The 22,231-nt window shown below is 37.6% G+C and overlaps 1 protein-coding gene across 1 annotated transcript in view; it reads left to right on the top strand.

The window, feature by feature from the left end:
* Positions 1-22,231, top strand: part of COL28A1 (collagen type XXVIII alpha 1 chain) — a 175,474-nt gene that overhangs the window by 73,430 nt on the left and 79,813 nt on the right. The window contains exons 19-25 of the mRNA XM_078442134.2: positions 7,485-7,556; positions 8,307-8,375; positions 11,077-11,148; positions 14,646-14,714; positions 15,354-15,422; positions 19,011-19,079; positions 19,256-19,324. Of these exons, the coding sequence (XP_078298260.2) occupies positions 7,485-7,556; positions 8,307-8,375; positions 11,077-11,148; positions 14,646-14,714; positions 15,354-15,422; positions 19,011-19,079; positions 19,256-19,324 (489 nt within the window). The remainder of the gene's footprint in view (positions 1-7,484; positions 7,557-8,306; positions 8,376-11,076; positions 11,149-14,645; positions 14,715-15,353; positions 15,423-19,010; positions 19,080-19,255; positions 19,325-22,231) is intronic.

The following is a 22,231-nucleotide window of genomic DNA, read 5'->3' as shown; positions in this document are numbered from 1 at the left end:
AATATAAATAGCAATTACTAATATAAATCAATGGTTATAATAGCTGCCATTTGTTGAATGGTTTTGATGTGCCACCCAATGTGCTAAGTGCTAAGTGTGACTTACATATATCACCATACATCTATGTAGTGTACAGATCTGTATATACACATATTACATCATTCATGTGCCAATTTCAGAAAGGCACTGTAGGATAGTAAGGCTCAGCAGTTAGACTCCTTGTCTAAATCCCAGTTTTGCCATTAACTAGATGAACAATCTTAAGCTTCTCTCACTTCAGAAAAGGAAATCTTTCAAACATACTCAATAGTACAGAGAATAATGCAAAACAAACAAACAAACAAACCCACCCATGTATTCCACAACCCAGCTTTATCCAATGTTAACATTTTGCCTTATTCATGCTAGCTATTTTTTAAGAAGAAGCATTAAAAGCATTATTTTTAAGAAGAAGCCACCTGGTTGGCACAGTTGGTTAAGCATCTGACTCTTGGTCTTGGCTCAGGTCATGATCTCACATGATCTCACTGATGGTGCAGAGCCTGCTTGGGATTCTGTCTCTCCTTCTCTCTGCCCCTCCCTGCTTGTGCTCGCTCCCTCTCTCTCTCTCAAAATAAAGAAATAAACTAGAAAATTTTTTTAAAATAGAGTTTTATAAAAAAAAAAAAAGAAAAAGAAGAAGCATTACAGATATATGTAGAGGCCTCTGGTTGTGCCCCTCAATCTCATGGCCCCTCCCCACCCTCCCCTGATGTGTTATTTTCATGACTTGGGTATTTATCATTCTTTCAAAGTTTTTATAATTTTCCCACATATGTTTTTATCCATAAACCACATATATCTTTTGTGTGTTCTTGAACTTTACATAATGTATCATTCTGCCATATATCTGTATTCAGTCTCATGTCTTATTTGTTTTCCTATACCTTTAATTTACTCATTTTCTTTGTCTATGGTAGTCTGTTGTATAAAAATATCTCATTTAAAATGTATCCATTTTCCTATTGATTGACATTTAAATTGCTTCTCATTTTTCGCCTTTGCCAACAATGCTGCCATAAGCATTCTACAAGTTTCCTTTCGTGTAAGTCAGACTGCAAGTTTCTCTTACTAGTAGGTGATAAACACTATGAGCAGAATTGGAAGATCATAGAGTATAGGCAAGTTTTCACGTCTGACATTGTGAAAATCCTGTCCAAAATGGATGATGGGTACTCTGCCCATTTGCCCTCCTTCCAGCAGTATATGACAATGCTCCTTTCTCTACCTTCTGGCCAACAGGAAGTGTGTATGATAGATCTCATTGTTTTAATTTCTATTCCCTGGTAACTGTTTGAACAGTTTTTGTGTGTTTAATGGAACTTCAGGTTTCCTCTTTTGTAAATTCCTGTAGATATTCATTTTTTTAAAGGCTTGGTGTTCCTTTTTTATTAATAGCTCTTTCTGTATCTGGATATTAATTCTTTGTTGTTTAGGTTGCTGATATCACCTCCAGGGCTATGGCTTGTCTTTTTTACGGGGTACCTTTTAGTATACAGAAGTCCTAAATTTTGGTGTATTTCTATCCCATTATGGTCTCAGCTTTCTGAATATTATACATTTCTTGACTCCAAAGTCATAAAGATCCTCATGTATTTTCTTCTTAAAACTTGGTGTGTTTTGTTTTTTAAAATTTAGGTATTTAGTCTTTATTCCACTACAGTTTATTTTTTGTATATGGGGCAACGTGGTGATCTTTTTCTTCCCCATACAGATAACCAGCTATCACCATATCAGTTACTGAGCAGTCTGTCTTCGCTGCACTGATTTGTAACTCCACCTATGTCATATGTCAAGCTCTCTATGTGTGAGGATCAGTGTCTGAGTTCTCTATTCTGCCCCATTTGTCTATTTATCTCTCAGAGCTATTACATCTCTGTCTTGATTATGATCGATTTATAAGTTTTATCATCAACAGGGAAAATACTCCCAATTTCTTTCCTGGTTATTCCTGAATCTGACATACTCATTTCAGGATTGACTTGTCAAATTTGACAAAATATCCCATTGGAGTCTCCGACTAGTGTTGCATTGAACCTTCATATTAAATATTGAATCTTTCAGGGACGACTGGGTGGCTCAGTCAGTTAAACATCTGACTTTGGCTCAGGTCATTAGCTAACAGTTCATGGGTTTGAGCCCCATGTCTTTGTGCTGGCAGCTCAGAGCCTGGAGCCTGCTGTGGATTCTGTGTCTCCCTCTCTCTCTGCCCTTCCCCACTTGCTCTCTGTCTCTCTCTTTCTCTCAAAAATAAATAAAACATTGAAAAAAAATTAAATATTGAGTTTTTCAAACCACAGAGTAAAACTAATTTTCTGGGAAAAATATTTGTCATTTTATCCATATAGATCTTGTAGTTTTTCAGTTATAATGGTCATTGGAGGGGATCCTGGGTGCCTCAGTCGGGTAAGTGTTGGACTTCAGATCAGGTTGTAATCTCATAGTCTGTGGGTTCGGCCCGCTTCGGGCTCTGCTCCCTGCAGACAGCTCAGAGCCTGGAGTCTGCTTTGGATTCTGTGTCTCCCTTTCTCTGCTCTCCTCACTTTGCACTCTGTCTCTCTCTCAAGAATAAATACACATTTTTAAAAAAGTACATTGGAGAAATGTTTTGCAATTGTGAATTGTTTTCTTTTTCTACATCTTCTAATTAGCTATTCCAGGTCTACAGGAAAAGTATTATTTTGTTGGTGGCCTTGTTTGTTTTTTGGTGTATTGATTTTTGTATCCAGGCACCTGACAGTATCTTTTATTTCTATTTTTAAGTTTATTTATTTATTCATTCTGAGAGAGAGAGAGAGAGAGAGAGAGCAAGAGGACGCGGAGAAAGGGGCAGAGAGAAAGGAGAGAGAGAATCCCAAGCAGACTTCACACTGTCAGCACAGAGCCCAATGCAGCGCTCCATCTCACAAACTGTGAGATCATGACCTGAGCTGAAATCAAGAGTCAGATGCTCAACCGACTGAGCCACCCAGGCACCTTCCTCTTATTGTTTCTAATTGTTTACAAAGTCTTCGTTTTTTATTCCCTGTGTACGTAATCATATTGTCTGAAAATAAAAACTGTTTTACCTGTTTCTTTTTAGCTTTTTTCCTATTCATTTTTAAAAATTATACACTGACAGGACCTCCAGCGCAATGTGTAAAAGAAGTGACTTCAAAGGAAGTGCTTCTAAAATTTCACTTAAAAATGTTTTTTTAATGTTTATTTTTAGGAGAGAGAGAGAGAGAGAGAGAGAGAGAGAGAGACAGAGCACAAGTGGGGGAGGGGCAGAGAGAGAGAGGGAGAGAGAGGGAGAGACGCAGAATCAGAAGAAGGCTCCAGACTCCGAGTTGTCAGCACAAAGCCTGATGGGGGGCTTGAACCCAAGAACCTTGAGATCATGACTTGAGCTGAAGTCAGATGCTCAACTGACTGAGCCACCCAGGCACCCCTAAAATTTCAAGTGGGATATTTATTGTAGGGTTTTGATAGACAACCTCTATTATGTTAAGATAATTACTTTCTGTTTCAGTTGTACCAAAAGTTCTTTATTAATTATGAGTATTGGATTTTATCAGATTCTGTCTCTACTAAGATAATTGTTTTATGTTTCCCTTTTAACCTCTTAATAGTAGTATATTGCATTTCCAGAATTTTTAGGTATTGAACCATTCTGCATTCTTGAGATAAACCCATCTGATCATGATGTATAACTTTTTTATAACAGCAATTTAATCGACTAATCTTTTATTCAGGATTTTTTTCATCCATTTTAAACAATTCCATTTATTGCATAGTTGACATACAATAAAGGCACATGGTTAAAGTGTACACTTTGATAAAACGTATGTATATGTTCTTGAAACCATCACCAAAACCAAATAAAGTATCCATCATCCCCCACCCCCAAAATTATTATGTGTCCCTTTGTAATACCATCCCTCCATCCCTCCATCCCTCCCTAACTTCTCCTACTGATCTGCTTTGCAATCTCTGGTAACTATTGATCTGCTTTCTGTCATTATAGATTAGTCTGCATTTCCTCAAATATTATATTAATAGAATAATATATCGTGTAAGCTTTTTTTTCTGTCTTCCCTTTTACTCAGCAAAATTACTTTGAGATCCATGTTTAACATCTATGAACAGCTTCTTTTTTTATTGTTCTTTTTATTGCTGAATAGTATTCTACTGTATGGACATACCATCATTTGTTCATCTAGTCACATGTTGGTGGGCGCTTGGTTGTTTCCAGATTTGGGATAGTATACATAAAGCTGTTATGAACATTTATGTACATGTCTTTGTATAGACATATGCTGTCATTTTTCTTGGATAAATGCCTAGGAGTGAAATGGCTAGGTCATATGGTAGGTATCTACTCAGCTTTTCAAGGAACTGCCACATTTGTTTTCAAAAAAGTCTTTATTTTGTCCATATTTTTACTGGGTATGGCATTCTAGGTTGATGGCTGTTTTTGTTTTGTTTCTTTTTGTATGTTCAAGATGTTGTTCCACTGTCTTCTCACTTGCATTGTTTCTGATGAGAAATCTCTTAGAATCTACACATTTGTTTCTCTATATGTCTCTTTTCTCTGGCTACCTTTTAGGTTTTCTCTGTATCACTAGTTTTGAGCCCTGTGATTACAATGTGCCTTAGTTTTGTTTCTTCATATTTCTTGTGCTTGCAGTTCATTGATTTTCTTGGATCTGTAGGTTAGTGATCTCATCAAATTTGGAAACATTAGGCCATTGTTTCTCAAAATATTTCCCACTGTCTGTCTTCATCCAGGAATCTCCATTTTACTTATATTTGGCTGTTTTCCTGATGCTCTGCTCATTCCTTTTCAGTCTCTATTCTCTCTGCTTCATTTAAGATAGTTTTCATTGCTATGTCTCTCAGTTCATTGATTTTCTGTGATGTCTAATTTGCTTTGAATTTTATCCAGTGTATCTCTTCATCTCCTACTTTGCAATTTTCAACTCTAGAAGTTCAATTTGTATCTTTCTCTACCTTCCTGTCTCTATTTAATGTATTTCAACTTTCCTTTGGTTTCTTGAACATATAGAATGCAGTATAATAACTGTTTCAGTGTCCTTACCTACCAATTCTATCACCTGTGTCATTTTTTTTGGTCAGCTTTTTCCTAGTTTCTTTGAATTCCTGATAATTTTTGGCTAGATCCAAACTTCATAAATTTTACCTTTTGGGGGGCTAGACGTTTTTGTATTCCTATACATATCTCTGTATTTCTATGCATTGTCCTGGATTCTTTTAAGTCACTTTAAAACAGCTTGAACCTCTTGGTCTTGCTTTTAAGCTTTCTTAGGTAGGACTGGGGCGGCATTTAGTCTAGGGTTCATTTTTCCTGACTACTGAAGCAAGATCTTTTCTAGAACTCTAATACATGCCCTCAGAATTGTGAGATTTCCTTTTTTGCCACTGGAACCAGGCACCGTTTCTGGTCTGCTGCCAGTTCTTTATACTCTTTTCAGTTGGTTGTTTTCTGGGAGTCAGGTAGTTTTGTCACACTGTGCTGAACAGTATTTACTTGAATATTTGAGGGGGACACTCCTCAGAGCTTCATTGTTCTGTGTACCTTCTTCCTATCAGGTAATCTAGTCTGTGAATTTTTGATACCTGGCTTACCCAGACTCCTACCTTTGTCTCCTGAAATTGGAGAGATTTCTGAACTTTCTCCAGATTCTCCTTCTGTACACCATGGCCTGGAAACTACCCTGGCAGCAAACTGGAGAAAGTGTAGTGTTTACATAATTTTTTTCCCTGCTCCCCGGTATTATTATCCTTCATTACTGGTGTCTAATGTTTTGAAGGATACTGTTTTATATATTTTGTCTGGTTTTTAGTTGTGTCAGGGAGGAAATTAAATCTGGCCCCTAATCCTGCATTTTGACTGGAAATTTACATTATATCTATATTCATAGCTAGTCTGGTCTACAATGTAGTTTAGTCATCCTATTATTGTGTGACTTTAATTAAGGTTTTACTACCCTTGTGAAATAAATTGGGTAGACTTCCTTCTTTTACTGTTTTTCACAACTATTTGTATAAGATAGGGAATATCTGTTCTTCAAAGGTTAAAGAATTTATAAGGCTTGACTGTTAAGCCAACAAAGCCTGTGATCTTAGAAGGAAAAGAAGTCAGAGATTTTCATTACTGATTCAATTTTTTGATTCTTCTCGTTCATTTAGCTTGTCAGTTTCTCCTATGTCATTTAAGTGATTTATATTTTTCTTAAAGATTATTTATTAATGTTCTCCAATACATTTGTCTGAAATTGTCATGAAAATTTTTAAAAAATTTTTATTATATGTATATAGTTATATTTCCCTTTAACTCTTAATACTGTTTAACTATGACTTTTATTTTTAGTATTAGTAATTCCTGCTAGTAGAGGCTTATTTATTTTATTAGTTTTTAAAGGTAATACCCTTTAATTTTGTTACTTTTCTTACTTTTGGCTTTCAAATTTATTACTATCCGCTCTTATCCTTACCTTATCCTTCTACTTAATTTTAGGTTTACTGTGCTTTTATCTTCACGAGTTTGTTTTTTTTTTTAGCTAAGTTAGGTGAAATGACTTTCACTTATTTTTAATATTTTTGCTGTTAATGAATGCAATAAGCACTCTGGCACTGTTTGAAGATAGCACATGTTATCTCTAAACACTTTAAAGGGTGTATTCTTAAATACAAATTAACTTGAAAGCAAGTAGCAGTACTGAATATTAGAGCTGAAATTTCACTTTCATGTTAACTTCTTAGGGTTGCTATACAAAGAATCACACACTGTGGTTCAACACAACAGAAATTTATTATCTCACAATTCTCGAGGTTCAAAGTTGAAAATCCAAGTGTCTGCAGAGTCATGCTTTCTCAAAAACCTGTAAGGAAGAATCCTTCTTTGCCTCTGCCCAGCTTCTGGTGCTGGCTGCCAATCCTTGGCATTCCATGGCACACAGTGGCACCACTCTTCTCTTTGCCTCCGTCATCACATGGAGTTCTTCCCATGTGTCTGTCTTTACATGGCGTTTGCTTCTTCTTCTAAGTACAGAAGTCATATTGAATTAGGGCCCACCCTGATGATCTCATTTTAACTTGGTTACATCTATAAAGACCCAATTTCCAAATGATGTCACATTCACGGGTACCAGAGGTCAGGACTTTGACGTATCTTCTTTGAGGTTACAGTTCAATCCAGAACAACATAATCCAAAACTCAGATCCAAGAAGTTGAAGTAACTTGCCCAAGGTCAAATAATTTCATTACTACTGGTTACTACTCAAATTTCTCCATTCAGAGGTTTGTTTCAAATATTGTAAGATATACAGTTGGTAAGTGCCTCAAAATGGTGGTGCATAAATATGAATTTAAATTATGGTCAACATGACACTTATAGATAAATATGAATTTCTGGGACATAAAATCTTTGCTCATCCACCAGGGGGAGCCAGGCTCAACAGGGCTCCCAGGACAACCAGGAGTACCAGGAGAGGATGGGGCTGCAGGAAAGAAGGTAAAAACAGTACGTTTTTCCGTGACTAGAGTAAAAACTATTGAACCACACTGATACCTTGGTCCTGCAGGAACTCAAAGTAAACCATCCAGGACAAGCTTAGCCTTTTTAAAACATCTCATAATTATAAATTCCTTTTCCACTTATTTCAGAGAGGAAGAGCACCAATTTAATGGGTGAACAGGGTCTCATGCTCTCTGCTTTCTCTCTGGTGTTTCGACCATGGTACCCTCCAGTGATCTAGTCCCTTTGTGATTCCTAGAAAGTACCTGAGTGTAGCCTTAGAGAAAAACACTTTTTCCCCCTCCAAAATGAGAGGCTGTAAATGCATTCAGGGAGTAAGGCCATTGTAAAGATTTTCTGAAGTGTTATGAATTGACATTTGAAATACTCATTTTTCAATATAAGTAGAGAAAAATAGCAGATGGAAAGGCTGAAGGTCTTTCCATTTTTTTTTCTTTTTAAGCCAAACCATCACATGTGAATGATGAGCCATAGGAAAGTGAGTATAGTCTTTGAAAATTGGCTGAGAAATTGGACTTTTTCATATTTCAGCGGCTCTGAGCTAAACTAGAGCTTGATATTAATTTATTAAAGTTGGTAGATTTCCAAATCCATTTTAAGACTAGAATGAAGGTCTTATTTCGGAGGGTCTCAGCAGAGAATCCACTGACCAGAAAAGGAGACAAGGTGGGCTTACACAAACTGTCCATGGAGAGTCAGCTAAGGCATCATTGTCATTTCCTCTAGGGAGAAGCAGGGCTTCCAGGAACAAGAGGCCCAGAAGGACCACCTGGAAAAGGACAACCTGGCCCTAAGGTATGGAATTGACAAAGTGGTGAGGAAAGCAGATTGCCCGAGGAGACAACTGGGGAGAAATTCGATTGTTAGACTGGTATTCCTGCTATGTTACATGTGTTTACTTCTGGTTTAAAATTATGGATCTAGCTTGTCGGAACCTTTGAAAGACAGCAAGTATGTATCATTCATTTTTGTTTTCCTAAGATCTATCATAAGACCCAGATAATAGGAAGAGTTCAACACATGTTTTCTCAATAAATGCCCACATTGACATTTTAGAAACAGAAAAGAAGCCTTGAAATACATCCTTGAGACTTGAAAGTCTATATATTTTCTTCAAAAATTTATAGAATCTCACACAAAGCAATAAGAAATAAGTCATAATCCCAACCTTATTAAATGGAGGTTGCACTTTCACAACTTGGCCTAAGTTTATTTTGCACATTATAGAAATGCTGGTTGAATAACATCTTTATAGGTCAAGATAAGAATATCCAAATTCATCGACAAGACCACGAGTGACATAACCTACAGACTCTAAGGTGCCAGATGTTTCTGCAGTTTTTGTATAGTCATCAATGTTCATATAAAGATTATGAAGAATTACATATGAGTAAAGTGAAAATAAAATCTGTATAATTATTAGTGTTCTATTTATAATTGTATTAAAATGGTCATTGAAAACCTAAGAAATCTATGTTTATGCAAATATTGGCTAAAATTGAGTCCTTAACCTTAATTGTAAGAATTTGAAATTTAAATTCATTTGTAGAATTTCAAACAGTTTAATTTATTGACTTACCAGACTATGAGATCTCTTTTTTTGTGGGTGAATGTTGACAGAGAATACTTTTTTCACATCGTACAAAAACATTTTTAGAAATGCTCGTCTATTAACATTCAGGAAAACGAATGTTTTCTAGAATATACTTTCAGAAAATAGACCCTTGGAGTTAACCATTGAAGCTGAAGAATGAATGATGTCTCTGAGAAAGAGAGCTGAGGTTTGAATCCCACCCTGTGGTGTAGCTGGAAAAGAACATTCACAATAGTGTGAAGATAAACAGAATAGCTATCATGTTAGGGAAACCAAGGAGAGGGGGTTTCAAGAGGAAAGCAATTGGTGGTGTTGAATGCTACCAATAGAGCAAGGACAATGCTTTGGAAAAAGAGGGCTCTGGATTTGTAGCTCTGAGGGGTTTTGTGGTTTATGAAGGGTGATGGAGAAGAGTGGTAGGAATATATCACACAGCCCAGGCATGCTCTTGTTCAGTGTTGGCACTTTATTACCTTTAATTGGGTTCCTATTGCTATCTTCTGGGTTATTTAGGTCAGTAAATTAAACGTGGGAGTGAATGGAAGAAAATAACTAGTTGGGGTTAGATTTTGCCTCCATTGGCAAATGATAATGATACAGTAAGTTCATGGTACAATAACATTCAACTGTTATTTTTTATCACCCGTGTCACTGCTCTTTATTAGTTCGGACCTTGGGGAGTTAATTACAATCTGTGGGTGTAATACGAGTTCACCTCTTCTTAACGGAGTGTCTGCATTGCTGATGACCTTGGGAATGTGTCAGAAATGTGAATTCTTGGGTTTCAATGCAGACCTACTAAATCAGAAACTGTGGATGTGGGGCTCAGCACAAACCCTCCACGTGGGGTGACAAGCCCTCCACGTGACTCTGATACATGCTTAGGTTTGAAAACTGTGTTATAATCATTTTTTATCTGATAAATGATTAAATGGTTTCACCTGCAACCCCCAAATTCATTCCTTTGTTGAGCTGAGCACACATTTAGATAGGATACCTTGCAACTGAGCCCTAGTTTAAGGATCGCTTTGTAATTCTCTGAGCTCTCTGGTTGGAGGTCACAAAATTCTTTCAGAGAAGCATAAGGTTACACAACCAGGCTGAGGAACAGCCAGTAGGCAGTTTCTAACTCTGCTCCAGGTTAATGCTCATGGATCTTTCTACCAATAGAATTATTGGTCTCCTTCGGGAGATAGAGCTAGACTCCTCATTGAGGAAGAAATGGGGCTGGATTTGAAAAATCTGGTTTCCTTCAGTGGTAACATTTTGTGTAGCTATTTCATGCTTCACTACCTTGTTGCCACTTCTTTTTAAAATTAGATTTTTTTCCATTCAACTATAATTAACATACAGTGTTTTGTTAGTTTCAGGTGTGTAATATAATGATTCAACAATTCTATACATTTCTCAGTGCTCAAGATAAGTGTACTGTTCAACCCCTTTACCCATTTCACCCATTCTTCCACCCAACTCCCTTCTGGCAACCACCAGTTTGCTCTCTATATTGGAAAACATCTCATTTTACGTTTCAACACTGAAGTGGCGTCAAAGCTGAAAAAGCATAGGTAGCTCTCTTTTCTGAAACTGTGAATGTCTCAGAAGCATCTGTTAATAAACCAATGGTGAAAAGAATTGTGAATTCAAACTGAAGTCCCCAAAGAGAGATACTGAGCTTAGATTGTTAAAAATATTAAATCACATTGAATAAATGGTGAAGACTGAACAATTCTGAAGTCACCCTATCTGCTCAAGAACATTGACAAATCCCATGCCACCCAGCAGGACTTGGGACACATTGCTAGGAAATCAGTGTCGGTTGATAACAGGGTCCTGATAGGGTTGTTAGAAGAGCGAGGATGGTTTGTTAACACAACAACTGTCTTTTTATAATTATTTCATCAGGGTGATGAAGGGAAGAAAGGGAGCAAAGGAAATCAAGGACAGAGGGGATTTCCAGGGCCTGAAGGGCCAAAGGTATGTTTCTTATATTCTCATTTGTGCTCTTGGGAGATTGAAATTGTGTCTGGTTTTAATAGAATAGTAGATTTCCACTGCAAATTGGATTCCCTGGTTCCTACTCAACAAATACAAAACAAAACTCCCAAATGAAAAAGGCTTTAGAATAAGCATACTATTCCAGACCAAACAGGATGGAGTAAAGAGTCCACAAACTATGTCATCTTCACTGGAACATTTATGATTCTTAGAGACAATCTGTTTGTCAATTCTTTCAACTTACCACCAAATATTCAGAAGTTGGGATGAAGTTATGACTGTAGGAGATACCAATTCTCTACCATCCTTTTTTGCTAAACAACAGCACAATTCCAGACTAAGGCAGCACAGTGATGATGAGGAGTGGGGCTTCAGAATGCGGTAGAGTAGGATTTTCATCCTGCCCCACCCTGAACCTTTCTGGGCCCGTCACTTCAATCACAGAAAGAAAGTAAAAATAGTACCTATTCTAAGATTGCTGTGAAGATTGAAAGAGTTAATAAAGCACTTAGCACTGTTCCTGGCACATAGTACGTGGAGCTATTCAGAGAGTAAAAAATCAATACTGTGAAATGGAAAGTAGGAGATATATGTCCTGATAAAGTGATCAGGACAGGGTGCTGAGAATGAAGAAAAGGAAATTGTGAGACAGGCAATTAGGTATGTGTCCTGACTTAGCAGGAGAGAATATTGAGGTCATTTGGATGTGTCAGGAAACAGAAATTGCAAATCTAAGAGAGTTCAGGCTTCTAGGAAGATGCTATTTGTAAGGAGACAAGGAGCATGTTCAAGGACCAGATATTAAAAAAAACAACTAAAAGGGAAAAAAAATGGTATCAGCCACATACGAGCAGGTAGAAAATAAAGCATTCTCTGTAGACCAGTTATTAAGCTTCAGTGTCCATCAGTGTCACCTGGGAGCTTGTTACAAATCCATATTTCTTGGGGCATCTGGGTGGCTCAGTCAGTTGGGCGTCCGACTTCAGCCCAGGTCATGATTTCATGGTCTGTGAGTTCGAGTCCCGCATCAAGCTCTGTGCTGACAGCTCAGAGCCTGGAGCCTGCTTCAGATTCTGTGTCTCTCTCTCTGCCCCTTCCCTGCTCATGCTCTGCCTCTCTCAATCTCAAAAATGAATAAATGTTAAAAAAAAATTTTTTAATTGTATTTCTTGGTGCCATGCCTGGATAGCGTGACTTAATAGGTGGGTGGGTCCTAGCCATCTGTGTTTTGTAAATAAGTGCCCTATGCTCCAGGTAATTCAAGAAGCACCTGATGAGAAATGCCGCCATGTAGGGAAAATGTTGTATTAGTATTAATAATAATGGTTATTCCTTATATCTTACTCTTATTCAAAATATTTTTTCTGTATTTTGAAATAGAGCTTTTTTGATGAAGAATTGCTATTTTTTAAAGCATAATCACAATTTAATACAGTCTTTAAGAGAATTCTATACTATGTGTATAATTTCTTATTTTAAAAGAATAGATTAAATCTAGAAGCATAATCTTGTTTACTCTGGTTTAAGTGTGAATTTTAATGAGTTGATGTTTTATCCTTGGCCATAGGATTGAACAGGGTGGTTGTCTGTTGCCAAAATCCTCACTGTGTCATGCGCCATTGCCTTATAGGTTCGGAATTAAAGACTGGTATGTGCATGTGTTGGCACGATCTGGGCCCTGGTTGGCTGGTGTGCTCAGCCTGTGGGTCATACAGAGTAATCAGCACAGTGGGAGGGTCTCAGCGCTGAAGGTGAATGTGGTCTAGGGCACTAAGAGTCTTAGTGGTGAATCTGATTGATGGAGTCCCTCTTGGAGGAAACACGGGGGCCAAGTGGGCAGCTCATGCACTTGGAAAGAGCTCAATCTCTAAGGCAAGGGGAGGCAAATTTCTTGGAAAAGTATAAGTAGTAAATAATTTAGGCCTTGTGGCCAAGAGGCAAAATTGAGGATATTACATAATCACTTATATAACAATCATTTGAAAATGTGAAAACTGGGATGCCTGATAGAACATGTGATTCCTGATCTCGAGGTCATGAGCTCAACTCTCATGTTGGGTGTGGAGCCGACTTACAGAAACAAAACAAAATATGAAAACCATTTTTAGCCAATGGCTGTGTAAAACATGGCAGCAGGCAGGATTTGGCCTGAAGGTCGCAGTTTGCCACACCTGTCCTACATCAGTAGTTTCCAAAGTGATTGATTATAAATCCCTACTAGCAAAAATGAATTCGACCACACCTCAATATAGGTTTATTTTTTAATTGTAAGTTTTATTCATAAACTATCATATTGTTATGATATTTACGTAAATAATTAAAAATCTAAAAGATGAGATAAAAATATATCATGAAGCTTTAATATTTTCTTCTAGTATCCCAAATGGGTCATTTTGAACATGTCATGTTCTTTTAATGACAGTTACTTTGCATAGTGTTCTAAAAATTTTTTTAAGGTTTATTTATTTATTTTGGGGAGGGGGAGGGCTTGCACACATCAGGGAGGGACAGAGAAAGAGGGAGAGAGAGAATCCTAAGCAGGCTCCATGCTGTCAGCACAAAGCCTATCACAGGACTTGATCTCACGAACCACAAGATCATGACCTGAGTCAGAATCAAGAGTTGGATGCTTAACCGACTGAGCCACCCAGGCCCCCGATGGTGTTTTTAAGTGAGGTATTTGTACCTATATCAGAACCAGCAGAAGTGCCTCATAAAATTCATATTCCTGGGCCCAGCCCCTAGAGCTACCGAATTAAAGTTTCTGGGGCTGAGACCTGACTATATTTTACCAAATTCCTCTTATGATTTCTCTACACTAAAATCTGAGAATCCTGGTCTAGAAGCAGGTGGGACAGAGATATTGCTTGGGTCTTTATTGAGAGTCAATATTGAGATGCCAAAAAATTAAATAAATAAGTAAATAAAAGACATGTTTGAAATTTTCTATTAAAAATTCCATTGTTTTTACCATAAACTCCCTACTTCTGAAAAGGGATGTGAGATAGCATACAATAGAAGACTGATACATCATGGGCCATAAAATAAAATAAAATAACAAAGGAAAAAGTTATAAACTAAAAGGAACATTATTTGCCTGCCAAGTGTACCCAAGAACTTATGCTGGAGAAAGTTCTTGTAATTGAACACATAGTTCCCTCTGAGCTTCCTGGCACACAATACAAAATGGAAGCACCGTGAATTGCATAATTTTTATTGGCAAATAAAAGAATACACAAGAGATAAAAATTTCCTAATACTCAGAACTTAATTGAATGCATTTATTAAAGGCACTGAAATCTTAATCATTAAAAACTTTAGTAGTGGTTTACAAAGATGCTCAAATATTTTCACATTGGTCTGGGAAATAGGTCATAATATTTTAAAATGCTGGGAATACATTTCTATTTTTCCTAATATAATTCCTATATATGATTTCTTTGCTTGCAATGTAGTATTTTGCTCTTTTTTTTTAGGGTGAACCAGGAATTATGGGCCCTTTTGGGATGCCCGGAGCATCAATTCCTGGACCACCTGGGCCAAAGGTATGCATTCTTGAGAATACTTATTTTTTATATATACATATTTTAAACTTGGATCTTTGGCAGGTGGGGTGGGGAAAAAAATTCATGATACCAATGGACTAGAATTTTAGTTTTGGAAGAACCCCAAGATATTATCTAGTTCAACCCTGACAGTTCACAATTAAGCAAACTAAGGTCTAGCAGGAAATTTAAGATTAGAAAACAGATTTCTAGCTTCTGCTCTTGAACTTGTCACTTCATCATGAACTACCTCCACCAAATCCTGGAACCCTAATGCAAGTAAAAATGTACTGTGTTTATTCAGAAGAATCAGGTAGGATTAATAATCAGAAAGTCTGGCAGGAAAGAAATCTACTCAGGTTTAAGAGGTTCCCATTCTTACAGTCCAAGTATTTGAGTCTAGGTAGCCACCTATTTTAGTGGCCTTCCTCTAAACAGCTGTCATAGTCTTTACCAACAGGTTTTATTTGCTTAGGATTTGCAATCCCCCTCAAATACATTAGAAGAAGACACTACCTCAAGATCAGAGACTGATAGATCAAAGCCTTTATAACCTGGTTCATCTCTTTTGTGCTTCGTGCTGTTATGGCTTTTCCTGCTACTTAAAGCCTGAAACTGAACGTTATTTGAAATACGCAGGGAGACAGGGGAGGACCGGGGATGCCTGGATTTAAAGGAGAACCGGGAATTGCTATTCGAGGACCAAAGGTAGGCTTTATTCATGTTCTTTCTTCCCTCTACGAGACAGAAGGGAAAGGGGATTTAATGCACAGTAAGTTTATAGTTGAGACTGTTCTACTCACTGTCTACATTGAAGAACTCAGTGCATTGTTTTCGTTTTTAAAAATCAAGCCATCAGATAATTTATTTTTCATAAATGTGGAGGAATGATAGCCCCTTATGGTGAAATTTTGGATGACTCAATAGTTGTTTGAAAATAACTCCTTTTGTAATATCTGTGGTACAAGAGATTATCTGACCTCTAGCTTCTTTCATTTACATAGGAATGGCCTAGGTGTCTCTTCTGCAAACCACCACTGTGGAAAACAAAGCAGAGAAATTTAACTCAATAAATCTTCCAAACTTGAACTTTTTGGACAGCGTTTTGCAGAAGAGATACTGAAAGTTCATGTTTGGAAGCTTTATTGAATTAAATTTCTCTGCTTCGTTCTCCATCTTTCAGTTATTTTAAATGAAAATGCAAATAATTATAGGAGAAGACGGCTTTCAGTAATCATATCTATTTTCCATGGCAACAAGGCACCATTTCCCTGTTCACACAAAACCCAGCTTCGCAGCAAAATTTAACATTCCAAATGTCACAAGCACATCCCATCCCCGTTTATGAGAACAGGCTTCAGGGCTCCATAATCAGCACTTCATTAAATCAGTAGCATGTTGTTATGTGGTTTTGAAACTGGTTTTAGTTCTATCAGATTGCCTCTTGTGGATACAAGGATTCAAGTACTAACATCAGGGATTTTCAAACTTCAAAAAAGAAAACTAAGAACCATTTTTGAAATATAATGCAAAACCTATTATATACTGCAATTAAGTTGGAGTGGTCCTTTTAAAGGTCAAGGGAAGATCCTGAACTCCATTGTTCTTAATCACTTTAACAGTTGTCCTTGCTAGAGAGACAATCTTCTGGTTTATTGAGGACACAGAAGGTTCCCAGGATGTGGGATTTTCAAGCTAAAACAGAGAAAAATCCAGGGCAAACCAGAACAAGATGGTCATCCTACTCCCCAGACACTGAGGTACATGGGAACCCAAGCTCTGTACGACACAAGGAGAAAATTCCAGATTTTCTAATGCTAATACTGCAGATAGGGCTTTGATCAAGAACATTGGGTAGCAGTTTTCATATTGTTTGATAACTTCCTGAATCTGCATATTCCTAGTTCCATGATTTAAAATTACGTCTCTCTACTTATACTGTCCTTTACAGTAGAAATAAAATCCAATTAAATGTGCAGCCTGGATTTATTAGCCCCTCCTGTTTTTTTTTACTGATTGCCATTGGCATTGCTAATGATGTAGTTAAAGTAATTTGCTTCTTTACTCCATGATTTTTCTAATCCCTTGGTCTCTAATGATACTCTTTCTGCCATTCTTCCCTAATGCGCTATTTTTTAAACCTTTGAGAGGTTAAACGTCTGATAGAAGTTTTGGCACATAATTCAGTTTTGTATATGACTTCAGGGAGCTCCAGATCCTCCCCTAAAGCCCATTGCAAAACACCAGATTGATATTTCTGCCCTAATTTCTATTGAACGAGAGACGCTTCAAAGGGAATTGCTCTGCAGGACATTTTCTTGAATCCAGCGCATAAAGGCCAAGTGACAAAAATTCTCTCTAGAAATATATTGTGAGGAGTCCAGAATAAAAATCTGAGACAGAACAGTGCCCCTATCCCTGCCCCCTGATATTTCCTATTAATATTAGAAGTAACAAGCTAGCTGAAAATTTTGCAGGAAGCAGGACAAGGATCTCTAGGTAAAAAATGTTTAGTTGTAAACTATAAATGTTTTAACATTTTTTTCTCCCCATGTGGGTGCCAGAGGATAAACAGTAACAGCTGTTGATAATCTGTTATAGTCTTGAAACTTAGAAATAAAACCTGAAAGTGAATCTTAATTCCAGTTTTCTTTTCCTTTCAACTTAACCAGGGAGCAGTTACTATTTTCTTCTGTCGTTGGCCTGTTCCTTGTGTAGGCATGGAAAGAAACGGATATATTGTTTTGGAACATGTCTTTATGTAATGTTTGGTGCTTTAACATTAAATTTGGTTGGATTAACACAATAAATTGCTTCTAGTGACTAGTTAGTTCCTTAGAGCTGGGGATATGCCAAAATTCACCTCTCCAGAAGAACTTGTTTTTGCTCTCTGTCACATAACTTGAAGAGATCATCCTGGGGTTTTGTTCATGATAAATAGTAGATTAAGTTCTTACAAGTGGCCACACGTTTCCTAGAGATCACTCTTAAGAAGGTTAATCCCATAAAACCAGTCTCAATTTAATAGGAAAAAACAGCTATTGTATTCATGATTTTCAAAATAAACTTAACTTTTTTATACTTAAAGAGTGTGTAATTTTCTTCCCCCCAGTCAATCATTCATTCATAGAAGTAGAATTAGGAACAGCTTTTGAGAGTTGGATTGTGGGCAGCATTTGGCTTGGGATAACGGTAGTTTGATCTCAGAATTTGAGATCCTTGCATATAAGGAAAGCACTGAGAGTCCTGCTACTTTTTCCAATCTTGGGAAACAAAGGTCTGCCAATTACTAGTTTCTTTCTAATGTAAAACCCATAGGAATATGGACAGTTTTTAATCAAAATAGTTGATATGCGTTGAAAGGGTCATTGTAAGAGTTATCACAGCAACAGAATGGAATGTGATACAAAAAAAATTACACATTTTATATACAGTGTAATAGGTTTATATTTACTGAATCTTCTAAGAGTTTTCCTCATTTTTTTCTTCCTCTCTCTCCATTTTACTTGAGCCAGAAATTTCTTTGATTTCCATTCGAAGGAGAGTTACACTTTCCCGAAAATCCTGTCATTCAAAAGGCAGTAATCACACTTTCCTCTATAGAGGAGGCCAGTTGTAGCTACCAAAAGTTTTTGATGCCAAAGGTTATCATGTAAAGCAATATTTAGAACTTCTTCCTCGGTCTTGAGATATGAATCACAACACAAACTCTGTGTCCTGTATGTTTACAACTTGTTTTTTAAAAAAATTAATCCGTATTTAATTTTCATTTTGGCTTACTTATTCCTTGTGTAATTTGGGCACCACTGAAGAGGACAATGGATATAGTATAACAATAGGTAGCACATAGTTATCTTTACATTCAAAATTTTACACTTGAAATATAGCTATGTATTCTTTCCTTCTCTTCTCACACTGTGCTTATTAAAATTTCTCATTTTTATACTTCTCCACAATTTATGATGCAGAAAAGTATAAATTTAAAAATTAACCTATCAACAATCGGCCATTTTTAATTCCTATGAAATATGTTTCCTATAGAGGACTTTGTAATGGTTCACATATATTCTCTATATTCACTCCACGCTTCCCACCAAATGCAAATGGGTAAGACTTATGAAGAGAGACTTATAACAAGTTGCCGTCTGTGGTAGAATTCCCTTCTAAAATTTTTCAGATCATTCCTTTGCATTATCAAATGCATGTTTGCCATATAGAGTTGGTATTGTGCTTAAGTTTTGCCAGGTGTTTCATAGTTTAGTCTAACATTATGACCTGGTGTTGGAATTTACCCAGGGTGCGCAAGGACCTCGGGGACCAGTGGGTGCTCCAGGACTCAAAGGTGATGGCTATCCTGGTGTGGCTGTAAGTGTGGACATCGCTGTTATTTCCTTCATTTCCTCTCTCTTCCCTCCTTCCTTCCTTCCATCCTCCCCCCCCCCCTTCCTTCTTTCCTTTCTCCCTACCTTCCTTCCTTTCTTCTTTGATGAACACTGCACATGACAAGTACACTCACTCTCTCCTTTATTATGTCATCTCAGGGACCTCGGGGACTACCAGGACCCCCTGGACCAATGGGTTTACGTGGAGTGGGGGACACTGGAGCAAAGGTAAGATTTTAAAGTAAGTAACATAGAAGCTTCTAAAAAAATGTATTCATAGGTAAGTGACTTTGGTAAAGGTGAATTTTTTTTTTTTTTTCCAAACATGCTAGAAGACCAGTGGTGTCTAAAGAATGTATAGTTATTTATCTTCACCTATGGACTTTCTGGGGAACTCACACTAATTTGAACATGTAGATTAACTTTGTGGATTATCTCCTGCTTCGCTGGTATCAACTCCCATGTTCCTTTGCTGCTTTGTTTTCTGTATGAAAGTCAGAGTTTGGTCCAGAGCCCTCTTCCCTACTTTAGACATCTCTTCCCTGGGTGTACTCATTCAGTCCCATGGTTTTCACCACTACCCATGTGCTGATGCCTTCTCTCTTCAAAACATATTTTTGATTCCAGCTGTTTTTCTCCTTCTGCTTCACCAGGGCAGACCACCATCATCTCTTACCTGGGCTGTTAATCTCTTCAATGGCCTTGCCTCTTCCATCTTGGCCCTTCTGTTACCTAGCAGGCAGAGTGGTATTTTAAAACCATGAACCAGGGGTGCCTAGGTGGTGCAGTTGGTTAAACATCTGACTTGGGCTCAGGACATGATCTCTCATTTCCTGAGTTCGAGCCCTCCATTGGGTTCACTGCTGTCAGCACAGAGCCCGCTTCAGATCCTCTGTCTCCCTCTCTCTCTGCCCCTCCCCAACTCACACTCTCTCTAAAATAAATAAAAACATTTTTTAAAAAGTCATTAAAACCACGAAACAGATCATATTCCTTTCCTTCTCAAAAAACACTCTGATGGCTTGTCTCTGCACTTAAAACAAGCTCTTCCTGCTTTCTGTGGCCTGTGAGGCCCTTCATGACCTGATGGTAGCTTCTGCCTCCTTCTTTGTTGCCTTCCGCCAGCCACACTGGTCTGCCCTATTTCAGCTCATTCCTGCTTCTAGGTCCTGGCTCTGTCAAGATGGCTCATTTTCTCTCTCTCTTTCTCTTTTTTAAATTTCTTGATTTATTTATCTATCTATTGAGAGAGAGAAAGAAAGAAAGAGAGAGAGCAAGGAAAAGGCAGAGAGAGAAGGAGAAGGAGAATCTTAGGCAGTCTCCACACCCAGTGCACAGCCTGACACAGGGCTCGATCTCACAACCATGAGATTATGACCTGAGCTGAAATCAAGTGTCAGAAGCTTAACCGACTGAGCCACCCGGGCACCCCAAGATGGCTTATTCTTAAGGCTTCCACTCAAGTCTCACTTCACCTGGTCTTGACCACCTAAACAAAGAACAATCCTGTCTCCCCTTCCCCATCACTATCACATCCCCTTGAATATTTCCTCCATAGCATTTATCACCGTTCGAAGCCATCTTGTTCATTTACTGTTCTGTGTATCCCACGGAAGTGTAAGTTTCCCTGAAGGCAGGTTGTTTGTCTCATTCCCTGACAAATTACTGGCACAGAAAGTAGGTGTGCCACACACAAGGAGCATTATAACATGTAATGAACTGCAGGGGTGCCTGGGTGGCTCAGTCGGTCAAGCTCAAGCGTCTGACTTCAGCTCAGGTCATGATCTCACGGTTCATGAGTTCGAGCCCTGCATCGGGCTCTGTGCTGACAGCTCAAAGCCTAGAGCCTGCTTCAGATTCTGTGTGTCTCTCTCTCTTCCCCTCCCCACTCATATTCTGTCTCTCTCTCTCTTTCTCAAAAACAAACATTAAAAAACAAAACAAAAAACATGTAATGAACTGAAAATGAATGAAGGATATTACTCTAAAGAAAAAAATATTTCCTTGGAAGCATATCTACTTAGCTTTTCAAATGCTTCCAGGTCATTAGTGAGAGAAGTTGTAATTGCTCCATGTCAGCTTCTCATTTTGAGTTTTTGGTCTCTGCCGTCGAACTTGGGAGTGACAACACCTACTGATGCTTCTGTGCAGTGAGGCAGATGCCCTTTTGCCTTCTCCAAAGATGATTGGAGACCCATGGCACTAAATATTGTCTCTAAAGGACAGCTTGGCTCCCCCCTTTCTCTGTTAGGGTAACCATGAGAGTCCAGGAAGAGACTGCATCTGAAGGTACTATGTAAACGTGCAGCTGAGCACAGCTGAGATACTTTGATCAAGGTTCTGGCTTGGTCTGACTCAGAACTGAATCCAATCCTCTAACACCCCTTGACAGTGTCAATAACCATACTAAATTTGGGGATTGAAGTATTCTTTGTTTCCTTAACGCATGGTAATCTGTCAAATGTTAAAATTTAAAAATAGAATGACATTTCAATACATAAATCTTGTTATTTTCTGCTCTGAGTGAAGCACTGGTAAGAGCTTTTGTTATTACATAAATATTCCTTCAGTTAGGAAAGTAGAAACTTATTTAAAATATGGCATGAAATAAAATATATTAAATATCTACTGGAATGCATTTGTATTCTAGTGGAAACATGATCATTTACATTTCCACTGAGCACATTATTATATTTTATGTAAGTATACATCATATTATATTAAATTATACTATTATGCTACTGCTTTATATTTAGCAATGATAATAAAGACAGGCACTTATACACATAGAACATTTTAAAATCTGTTTCTTGTGAATATTCTACTGTGTCAGTTTATTTAACATACAGGCTAAAAGATTTACTAAATGATTTTGGGGCACCTGGTTGACTCAGTCAGTTAAATGTCTGACTTTGACTCAGGTCATGAGCTCACAGTTTGAGAGTTTGAGCCCCACATTGGGCTCTGTGCTGACAGCTCAGAACCTGGAGACTGTTTCAGATTCTATGTCTCTCTGTCTCTCAAAAATAATAAAATAAACATTAAAGTAAATTTTAAAAAAGATTTACAAAATGATTTCATATACTACTGTTTTTCTCTAAAAGTCCCTTGTATTTGCTATCATAACATTTTAGG

The sequence above is a fragment of the Panthera onca genome, chromosome A2, assembly GCF_046562875.1.
Source record: "Panthera onca isolate mPanOnc1 chromosome A2, mPanOnc1 haplotype 2, whole genome shotgun sequence".
Classification (NCBI taxonomy): Eukaryota; Metazoa; Chordata; class Mammalia; order Carnivora; family Felidae; genus Panthera; species Panthera onca.
This window is presented reverse-complemented; position numbering and strand designations above follow the sequence as displayed.